The 10,457-nt window shown below is 38.6% G+C and overlaps 2 protein-coding genes across 2 annotated transcripts; one reads left to right on the top strand and one right to left on the bottom strand.

Annotated features, from left to right (window-relative positions):
- The first annotated feature begins 1 nt into the window (after window position 1).
- nostrin (nitric oxide synthase trafficking) lies at window positions 2-5,809 on the top strand. The gene is made up of 16 exons (XM_070914709.1): window positions 2-43; window positions 253-338; window positions 429-512; window positions 728-790; window positions 895-976; window positions 1,072-1,134; window positions 1,801-1,899; window positions 2,007-2,132; window positions 2,602-2,700; window positions 2,785-2,910; window positions 3,470-3,578; window positions 3,744-3,832; window positions 3,937-4,062; window positions 4,960-5,209; window positions 5,329-5,421; window positions 5,505-5,809. The coding sequence occupies exons 1-16, from the start codon at window positions 17-19 to the stop codon at window positions 5,639-5,641; spliced, it is 1,659 nt and encodes a 552-aa protein (XP_070770810.1). The 5' UTR covers window positions 2-16; the 3' UTR covers window positions 5,642-5,809.
- Window positions 5,810-5,902: 93 nt separating this feature from the next.
- On the bottom strand, window positions 5,903-10,052 carry spc25 (SPC25 component of NDC80 kinetochore complex). The gene is made up of 7 exons (XM_070914711.1): window positions 10,000-10,052; window positions 8,610-8,781; window positions 8,181-8,246; window positions 7,817-7,963; window positions 7,590-7,715; window positions 7,268-7,366; window positions 5,903-6,573 (listed from the first exon to the last, which is right to left on the bottom strand). Exons 2-7 carry the CDS (start codon window positions 8,758-8,760, stop codon window positions 6,449-6,451), a joined length of 714 nt encoding a protein of 237 aa, XP_070770812.1. The 5' UTR covers window positions 8,761-8,781; window positions 10,000-10,052; the 3' UTR covers window positions 5,903-6,448.
- Window positions 10,053-10,457: the final 405 nt, after the last annotated feature.

Genomic DNA, 10,457 nt, shown 5'->3' with positions numbered 1-10,457 from the left:
CTGCCACAGTCTTAAGATGAAGGACCCTATCAGCACCTGCTCTGTGAGTATTTCTTTGAAAAATCCAGTTCAGTTTTTACTTTCGAAATGCACCGGAGTAGAAAACACGATTTTAACATGCATTTTACTCTCATAGACAGATCTCACAAATCACAAATAACTTAGTATCGGTTTGAATTCAGTTGATTCAGGCCGTTATTGCTCTATGGCAAATCTCTCATGGAGCCTTATTCTGTATTCTATGTCTTTCAGTATAACCAACTTTATCAAAATGTGAAACGATTTTCAAAAACTGGGGAGTACTTCTGCAAAGAACTTATGACAGTTTTTCAGCAAAGGTAGATTCCATACAGTTATGGCCTTCAGACTAAATTTAATGACAGCTGGAGTTATTGTTTGACTCTTGCTGCAACCTTTTCCTGTTTTAGGGCTGAGTTGGAACTTACCTATTCTAAAGGACTACAAAAACTTGCTGGCAAACTCATCAGGGCCTCCAAAGGAATGTCAAACAAGTAAGAGTCACAGTGCTGAATTTTTAATCTGCTCTGTCTGTTTTGTGTTTAACATGACGTCTTCCTGAGGACTAACTGCCAAGTGGTGTACAGAAATAATGGTATCATGGAAATACCATGCGCCTAGCAAGTTGGATGTGATCAAAACATAGGCAGGTGTCTAGGTGGCTAATTAGCCCACAGCTTTAACCTTTTCATGTTGGCTCCCCACTCAGTTCCACCTACAGTGCCTGGTGTCATGTGTCAGATGAGATGTACTCAAGAGCAGACACCCACAGGTACTTTTCACCCTGAGCTCACCTCATAACTGTGCCTGTCCACAGATTTAACAAATGTAAGGGAGATTTGCAGTTAAATGTGATATGTGTTGTTCTCATTTCAGATCGTTAGGAAATGCATTTCAGCAAGAGGCAATTCTGGAAATACGACAAGTCTTAGACGAGCATACTAAGAGGAAGAGGCCTGTATGAAAAGGATTCTTTATCTTTGTTTCAGTAAATATCTGTCTATTCTAGCTTCTAGTCGTACTGTGTCTCTAACCTTTTCTGTGCTCTAATAGCTTGACAGTGCCATTGAAAGAAATGGAAAACTTGTTACTGCTAATTGGAGTGAGCAACTCAAGGTAAAGAATCTTCCTCCAAAAAAGAAAAGAAAAGAAAAAAATGTAAATACTGCCGAGATACGATGGAGCAGCTGCAGAGACAATTATTATCATGCTGATCCATAAATCCTTAATCCACAAAAAGGTTTGTGTGACTGTCAGCTATTAGGCTATGGCAAACTTTATAGTCAAGCCCTTACGATATATATAATGCATTACAATGCATGCATAATGGATTATTGAGGACATAAGCTTGAATAATGCATAATGATTAAACAAGCCATTAAAACTAGGATCACAATACTTCAAGGATTATAATAGTTTGTGATCAGTCTATCCATTTTGCATGACATGTTATCTCACAACGTCTCATAAACATCTTGGCATTGTTCAGTAGGTATTATGACCAGCCATGACCACGCTCTTTGCTCATTGTGGTAACAGAAAGGACCGTAATGTTCATATGACTTAAAATCTTCACCAACTGTGAAGTATTCTGAAAAACCTTTGACTGTTGCTATGAAACACCACAAAAATCTAAAATCTCCCAGTTTAAAGCTGCTTTAAAAAGATGGTCCTCCTTCACTCACTCGTGGCATAGTTTGCTGAGTGCAATCTTATTCTATATCATTTTGTTGTATCAATAATATGTTTATGTGGATTCTTGTGTTTCCTCTTCTAAAACAGATCAAGAAGAAACTGGTTGGACTGACCAGAGAGCACGAGGCCTTGTTCAACTTTGTTGAGAACAACAAACACATTTGCACAGAAAAAGAAAAACAAAAGGTACAGTATATGGCCACCATTATTTGCCATATGTTTTCATTATTGGGTTTGAAAAGCTGCCAACGCCCCCCCCCCCACCCCCACCCCGCCCCCATTCTTGACTACAGATGCTGAACAGGCTGACTAAGTCAGCAGAGATGCAGGCGCGGGTGGATGAGGAGTACTTTAATATCAACATGGAGGGTCATCAGATGAGACTCAAGTGGGAAAACACGCTGAAAAACTGCCACCAGGTGCGGAAAAATGCTCTCCGGCTTCTCATATTGCAGGCATTTATCTGTTCCTCTCATCCAGAGTGGCTTTTTGTGAGTGAACAGGTAGGTGCAGTGTCTTGCTCAAGGACACCTCATTTGTGATGAGAGTTGAACCAGTGAGCTCTATGAGCACTAGGTCAGCCTACCACCAAAGTACTCTGTTTGGAGCACCAAATATCCACAGTCCAGCCAGTGCAACTTATTTTATGCTGTATTCTCAGACATTTTATCAGCATGCAGCAAGGATTAGCAACACAAGGGAAAATGTGGGAAGGGTCTAAGGCTGCTGGCTCAAACCCATGATCTTTTGGTCTTTCCTTGTTTTCTTCAGTGCTTTATTATTATTTTAATTTTACCTCAGGTTTAGGTGACAATCATCCAGCAGGAGGCGATAGGGATTTCATGTGTTGTACAGAAAGTATCACAGCGCTTCTTTCTGCTTTTTCAGATCATACAGGAGCTGGAGAAACAGCGAATTGAGGTTCTGTGCAGCCTTTTGACTAGATACAACCTCCACATGTCCAGCTTTGGGCAGACCCTCATACATGTAAGACATCCTCACCTCCAAGTTAAACCCCCTGATGGATATTATAACTATATATAACTATATACACACCTCTGCCACTTCCAGCACCAAAAACAGACAGAACAGGCAGTCCAAAGGGTGGACATGGATAAAGACATACAAGCCCTGGTGGTGGAAAACAACATCACAGCTGAAGATAACAAATCTGAGTTTTTGGTGGCTGATTATTTCGTAAGTCTGCAATTTGTTTTTGCTCTGAGAATCTGTTGAGGAGCTTGTCTGCAGGCCACAGACTCATTCAGTGATTCACCCATTCAAAGACATACCCAGTTATCTCTGTAGGGGGTGTCTTTTTGATGGGAGTGCACAAGTTGTAGATGAATTGAATTTGTCATTTTGTGACAAGGCCTGACATAAAGGCTGTTTTTTACCCAGTGTGCTTTAATGTATATTTACTGTTTTTTAACATCTTGTTGTGTTATAAATTTTAAATTATGTAGCTGTCAGGTTGTTCTCAGGTCTCCCTCGAAAACATGATAATCGCAATGGGATTATTCCTAATTTAATAAAGGTTATATACTTTGTATGAATGTGCAGAGTGCAGTACAATAGTGAACATTGGCATGTTTCCGGGAAATACTCGCTTTCAATGTGTTACCATTCAAATCCGCAGCACGAAAGACCTTGTAACTTTGCCACTTAAAGCATGAATAGTAGATTTTAACAAAGACCATCATAGTTACTGATGTGACTGGATAAATCCATGTTATGTGTGTTCTGTATGTATCAGGAGGAGGACAGCAAATCACTGATGGGCAAAGACAGAAGAAAAGAGGCCATCATACTCAAACTCCAGCGTCTGGAGAACAGTATTACAAGAACAAAGAAAGACTGTGAAGGCGAGTTCAGCACATTGTCCATTAAATAGTACATTAAAATTACACAGTAAAATCTGATGGAGGCGGACAAAATGTCTTTCAGTGTGACTCAGTGATTCATAATGGACAGTACTATGTAAGGTCATTAATCTTGTTTCTAAATCACCTACGACATTCTCATTGCAGGAATAGAAAAACTGATTAAAACGTACTCTGAGAATCCATCTTTCTCAAACCAAAAGAACCTTGAGGAAACTGAACAGCAGCTTGACGAGGTAAACAGTGTGCAGTGTTTGTGTGTGTGTGTGTAGAGTGATGGATATTTACTTTAAATTGATTATATTTGGATTTACTGAAGTGTTCTTCTCGTTGCCTGTAGTGTACTCTAAAGCTGGATCTCCTCGAGGCCACTCACTACAAACTCTCTGTGTCGCTGTCTGAATTAGAAGGGAAACCCAAGTCCTCGCACCGATTTAGTGAAAGCATTGTGAAATGGAAAGATAAGGTAAGGCTGCATGTATCATCTTCAGGATGTGAGGTATGCACTGGGGTAGTGGTAGCCTAGTGCTTAATTGAGAGTTTATAATTGTGATGTCGCTGGCCAAAACAAATGGGAAACGTCGTAATGGGGGAAAATTGAAACCACAGTGGGATACTGGACTGGTCTTATTGGACAGATGGTGTGAGAAGTAGAGTATCTCTGACTTTCCCTGGACTAAAAAGGACAGTGTTCTGCTCATTGTGAAGCAGCCTTATAGTTTACAAATCCTTATGTGTTGATTGTGTTATAACTGCTGAATTAAGGAGCAGCTGTGTGGGTTCAGATATTATAGTACCATGATCCCCAACCTTTTTTTGTCAGATGAGCTCAAACATCGACACCGCCTTTGATGTTTCAAATTCTTTAATTGATTATATTTTTATTTCTATACAAGACGTAGTAATTCTGAGATTGTCAATGTTTAGGCTTGGTTGGTCCCTTTTTTTAATTTTAGTTTTGTTTAAGTTAAGTTTGGTCGAGTTTGCATTTGTACTACAACCACTTTGAGTGGCACAAGCTGGATGTTGTATATTAATGAAATCAAATTTATTTATATACCCCAAAAATCACAAATTTACCTCAAAAGGCTTTACAATCTATACAGCATACAATAAGGAAATTGTTTTATCACTTTTAGCTTTTAATTTCAGCTTCCCTCTTTGGTTGCTCACTAGTTTTATCCCGCCTATAATAGCAGCTTTTTCTTTAAACCAAAACATAATTTCTGAGCTATTCCGAACTGCAGACGTACCTCTGGTTATAAAATCATTGCTATAGGATATTGTGTATTCTATATTTCATGACATTTCTAAAGACAAATAATGTGGATCAAACATAACACAAACAATTTTTCTGTCTAAGGACTTTGAGCACAGTGTTGTTCAACTGACCCGTCCAGTCAAACTCCGGAGGACCCCATTCAGATCCCGACAGTCACTGAGAGCTTCCATCATTTACAAAGGGCCTGCTCAGTTTGTGACACAGCAGTCTGCGGAGGCTTTACCGAGTGCAACTGACCAAGTCACTTCCACAACACATGAAACTGTAGCTGTAGAGTGTGACAGCACTGTTAACGGAGCCCTGCCTCACACTGATGACGTGAAAGAACAAGGTAATACATTTCCAGAGCATAAACAGATTTAGACAGACACAAGATTTATTTCTATTCGTCACATTTGGAATTTCATCATGAAATTAAAGCAATTAAAAACAATATTCAATGTTGAACAGGTCAAACTACACCAGAGTTGTGCAGTATAGGAACATGCAAGGCCCTGTACGATTTCACACCTGAACAGGATGATGAATTGACTTTGAAAGAAGGTAAGTGGCAACTCAGCTGCAGATTATCTTAACAAACAGTAGAGGTTTATAACTCATCTTATGAAACGATTTTTGTTTCACAGGAGATCTTCTAGACATTCTCGTAAAGGAAGAGAATGGTTGGTGGTTTGGCAAACTTAACGGGAAGACGGGCCATTTCCCATCAACCTATGTTGAGGAGCTGCCTGTGTTAAGCAAAGTCAAATCATCTGACGCCTGACTGAAATACAAAACTCACCCTGAATCAAAGAGATTAACTTCTGCAGCATCACAAATTAAAAACGGCAACTACAGTCTCATATCAACTAAAACTAATTCTGTGTTTGTACTGATTGTTAATTATTGTTCATGTTACTCTGCTGACAGTCAGGATCTATGATTTTTGTCCCTGCTCTCCCCACAGTTATGTTGTAGTGCTGTTAGGATTCATACTGCATGTGAATTTTTATGCCCAAATGATAATTTTTGTATTTATGCCACATTGTGTACAAACAAACTTAACTATAGTGCTTAATAAATATGTATTTTAATAGATGCATGGGAAATAAAAACTATATACTTGTCCCCACCCCGTTTAAACTGAGTGATGACATGAGAAAATAAATGAAAACTGTTTTCATCATATGTGAATCTCTTTTGACGAACATCTGCAGTAAATTAGTGAATTTTTCAGGATTTAGAGAAACACAAAAAACAGTGAGGCCCCATCATTTCCCTCTCTCGAGGCCAAACTCCACCGTTTGAAACAGTTTCCAGTAAACATGACCATGTGAAGAGACACTTGTGCATATAATTAACGTCAGTATTTAAGGAATTAAAAGTCCAGATTTTTTTTTAATATAGCTCTTACTTGTTGCCCATAGAAGGGTATTTTAAATCCATATCTATTAGTCTTGACAAGGCAGTGGAGGTTTTGTTTACAGACCTGGACTGTAGATACAGAGTGAAAGCTGTGTGCCTTGCTAACATTAGTCCACATTGCAGCAAGAACTTCACTATGTTTTTTTATCCTCCTTTCCTTCCAATCTTAGCAGCGTGCCAGAGAGATAAACTCCTTCCTGACATTTGCCAGGAATGCTGGTAAGTTATTGGTCTCCTGCAGCCGGCTTTCCAAGACTGGCAAACACTCGAGCACGGGGTCACTCGACACAACTGTAGAAATTGAAGACATGGGTTAATATTACAGAAGCCCAATGGTTGTTACAGGATAAGGCTGGTGATATTTATTTTTATTGTCAATAAATCCCACGAAAATACCAAAACCTGCAATGCATTTGTCTGTCTCTCAATACTTTGTGACTTGCCTTCCCTGTCTGTGACACTCACCCTCATGCCCATAAGTTCCTACTGAAAACATAAATATTTAAAAACCGGTCATAAACATGTAGTTTATTTTTTAAACAAGGCAAACTAACATGCCAAATACAGCTGGGCACTGTCATTTTAAGCAAATGTTATTCAAACAGTAAATACTGTATTTGTTAGGGACTATTTTCAGTTGTAGATAATACACATTTTATGCTCTAGTGAGTATTTACAGCAGCAGGACGGTGCAGGATTGACTCAAAATGCACTGCAGTGGTCGTGTTCATGGGAATGAATGGGAATATGTCAACATTGTGGCACATTTATACGTTTTTTAGAATAGTTTTTGGACAACCATTCAGCTCTATGGCACAGAGGAATAAGCTATATAAGACTCTGGCAACATGAGCGATACTTGTGTTTTGGTCTTATTTTGTGACAATAAGAAAACTATAAAATATTGTCAGCCTCATCTTTTAAATGAGGGCAATACATAGATAGATATTATAGCCTTCAGATATACAGTATATGTGTAACTTACTCTGGTATGATCCATCTTCTTTAATCCCCATTGTGACAACGTAGGCACTCTCCGGATCTGAAGGGTTGATATGCCGGAAAACAAACTGCAACTTTTCACCTTTAAAAAAAGGACAGACACATTGTGTAAATTCTGATATATTTCTATCATATTTACTTCAACTGAAGAGAGAGTCAGGGCTTTACTTAAGTCAAGCTACAATTACTGTTATGTGTTTCACAAAGACGTGGCTGTGTTTGTGACGTACTGTCTGTATAAAAACAGTGATGGACAATAGAAACAGGACTGAATATGGAAATGTATATGTTTGTTTCTGGCATACCTTTAACCAATTGAGTTTTGCCGAGAATTGTTCGTATCTCCATCCCCAAATGATCCTGAAAGACGAGCCTGGCTTTCTGCAGATTCCTCAGTCTGTCTTTGTTTGCTTTATTTTGAGACACAATTACTGAAAAGGGAAGAGAGAAAAAAAAAAACATTCATATGCCACAGTCGTAAATTAAACTCTGTTATCTACACCACAAATTTCATTTTCAAATATCAACTTACATTCTTTTCTCTTGGCTTGCTCTTCTTTAAGTTTCTCTATCTTCTGGATAATGTCATCTTTCTGCATCTCCTTCTGCTGAATCTCAGATATCATGTCAGAAATGGCGTGCCGTTTCTCTTTCAATGACGCATTTTTTTGTTCCAAGTCTGGGGGACAAACATTGCATCATGTGCTTTCACATAAACAATGAAGCCACATAAACAATGAAGCCTCTGAAGCTGCAACAGTTTTAGTGCCGGAACAAAGATACAGATGGCGTGGGGCCAGTATCAATAACTTCATCAATCCTGTAAAACATACAAATACTCAGCTTCAACATGCAGTGTAACATGCAATGCTTTGTGGTCTAATGAATAAACTCACCTCTTTTGAATGTCTGTATTGTCTCAAACAGCATCTCATCGTCCTTACATTTCTTTAAACATGTATCTGCAGCAAAGGAAAAAACAATATCAACTCTCAAATTAATTAACATAATTAAATGATATACATGCTGAGTCACACTCAGTGTCATAAAATACTTCAAAACCACAGCTCAAAAAAAACTTCACTTTGAACAGTTTGCTGTGGTTTATATCTCAAGAATATACAACAGAAGCTGTTAAAGACATTTGCAATATGGATGTTGAGATGGACTGAGATTGTTATTGTTTTGTTTTACCTTCCAATCAAGTTAAATTGTTCTAAATGTTTTGTATATGCATTGTTGACTATATGCGTATTATTTGAATATGGACCCCAGGCCACGGTAACAACTAATGGGGATCCCATTAAACAATATCTCAAACATACCAAGTGCAGACTTCACAAACTGTCTGTGGGACTGGCACAGCTCTGTCGTTGCGTCAATTATCTCCCCATATGTTTTAAGCTGTTTGCTGTGGATCTCCTCCATTGCACTGGTGAACCTGTCACTCATGCTTGGATCAGTGACGGACGTCATAATGTTCAGATGTCAGACAATCTGCGATAAAAACAACAAACAGCACAATGCTCATCTTGTGCACTTAAAAGAACAACATTATCATTTATATTACATTATTTAAAAATGTACTTTATATTGCTTGTATGCTTTTGACTATAGACTGCAGCTGTTAATGTCATTAGTGTACTTTTGATATGTATGCATTTAATGTCTGGCTGCATACAATATTTCCATAATGATAAAGTTGAGGCTGAGAAACAAATACAAAGGGGCCGGTGTCAGCCAAAGTACAATGCCCCGAAGCTGATGACATGCAGTCCACTTACTGCTATATTAAGATGGGGGAGGTATAGCACAGATCATTACTCCCACCCACTGCCATACATATATACCTGCAAGCCTGTACATATGAATTACCAGAAAGTGAATTAAAACAAAAAGAAGAAGAAGAAGAAGAAGAAGTGCTATAAGAATAATTTAACTAGATACTACCTAACAACATAATCAACCGTTTTAACGTGTATATAGGATGAAGAGACTGTGATACAAATGAAAGAATAAAAACTAGTAAGTGGATATTTGGATTAGATTATTTTGTTCAAGAAGCCAAAAAGTCATAAAAGTGCTATGGATGAAATCCTAACAGCAACTGAGATGCAATGTCAACAGATCCATCTCCTTGACAACCGAGCAACCTATCCGCTGATGAAGACAGTGTGGTACGATTGACAGCTCGTAAAATAATCTAGAAATGAAACTTGAGTTGGGATTGTTTTGTAAAACCTTCATAAAACATTAGCAGCCTCGACTTCCATTGCAAGCTAGTTATTTTCCTTACAAACGAACAGCTCACGGTCCCAGTCTCATTTGCGACTTCACCCCTCCTCCGTACGTTATAGTTACTCCGTTCGAATTGACGGATAACGTTAACGTACTTTGTTCGAATTGACGAGTAACGTACGTTACGCAGTGCCGAGGTCAAAATGGGGGGCTGCCTTGTTCCTGTATAACATTACTGGTTAACAGTTCCTACCTAAACAGTTTTGAGGTTAGCATAGTCGTATAACTAAGGCCAACTTTCAACACTATCAGGTTAATGCTAACGTTAGCTGGGAAACATTAGCGGTTAGTGAGCCGTAGCTTGACCAGAAGTTGCGTTACTTAAGTTACGCAGGAAATGAAACTAACATACTCGCTTACAAGCTGACATTGGATTCGCTAACTGTTAGTTAATGTTAATGTATATGCAATACTCACACGTTTGAATGTACGGCCGTTGGTCACCTCTAGTTGATTCTACTGAACCAGTCGTTATTTTCAAAAATCCGCGGTCTGCACACAGGAGGCGGGGGCTGAACACCGGAAATAACGTTGTGTGTGTTTTTCTTCCGCTTAACGTACAAATCAGCTAAATAACGCCTTTTACAATTCAGAGGGACTGTGTTTCTATTTCGTAGCTGTTTCGTACTTGAATAGAACATGTGGCTGCTGTTTGATCATGTTATTTTCGCCTAAATATTAAAATGCAGTCAAGAGTGCCTTGAGGTTCCCACAATGCAACTTTTGTCTTTGTTGCGATTTTATACCACCTTGTGGTGAATCTGAGGAGGTTCGAGTGGGCCCAAACCATCCAACATTAAGTTCAACACTCTAACTTACTGCACATCAAAATACTATTATTGCCAATTTTGTATATGCAAGCACTCTTACAAAGA

This window comes from Enoplosus armatus, chromosome 11 (assembly GCF_043641665.1).
Source record: "Enoplosus armatus isolate fEnoArm2 chromosome 11, fEnoArm2.hap1, whole genome shotgun sequence".
Classification (NCBI taxonomy): domain Eukaryota; kingdom Metazoa; phylum Chordata; class Actinopteri; order Centrarchiformes; family Enoplosidae; genus Enoplosus; species Enoplosus armatus.
Note: the sequence above shows the minus strand (reverse complement) of the source record. Positions and strands in the feature narration are given on the sequence as shown.

Excerpts from the sequence above, each read along its gene's own strand:
- nostrin (XM_070914709.1), top strand. The coding sequence starts at position 17 with ATGAAGGACCCTATCAGCACCTGCTCT. Across the intron at positions 791-894 it reads TCAAGAGCAGACACCCACAG|ATCGTTAGGAAATGCATTTC; the intron begins GTACTTTTCACC and ends TTCTCATTTCAG. Across the intron at positions 2,133-2,601 it reads CGCTGAAAAACTGCCACCAG|ATCATACAGGAGCTGGAGAA; the intron begins GTGCGGAAAAAT and ends CTGCTTTTTCAG.
- spc25 (XM_070914711.1), bottom strand. The coding sequence starts at position 8,760 with ATGACGTCCGTCACTGATCCAAGCATGAGTGACAGGTTCACCAGTGCA. Across the intron at positions 7,367-7,589 it reads CAAAACTCAATTGGTTAAAG|GTGAAAAGTTGCAGTTTGTT; the intron begins GTATGCCAGAAA and ends CTTTTTTTAAAG. Across the intron at positions 6,574-7,267 it reads AGAAGATGGATCATACCAGA|TTGTGTCGAGTGACCCCGTG; the intron begins GTAAGTTACACA and ends CAATTTCTACAG.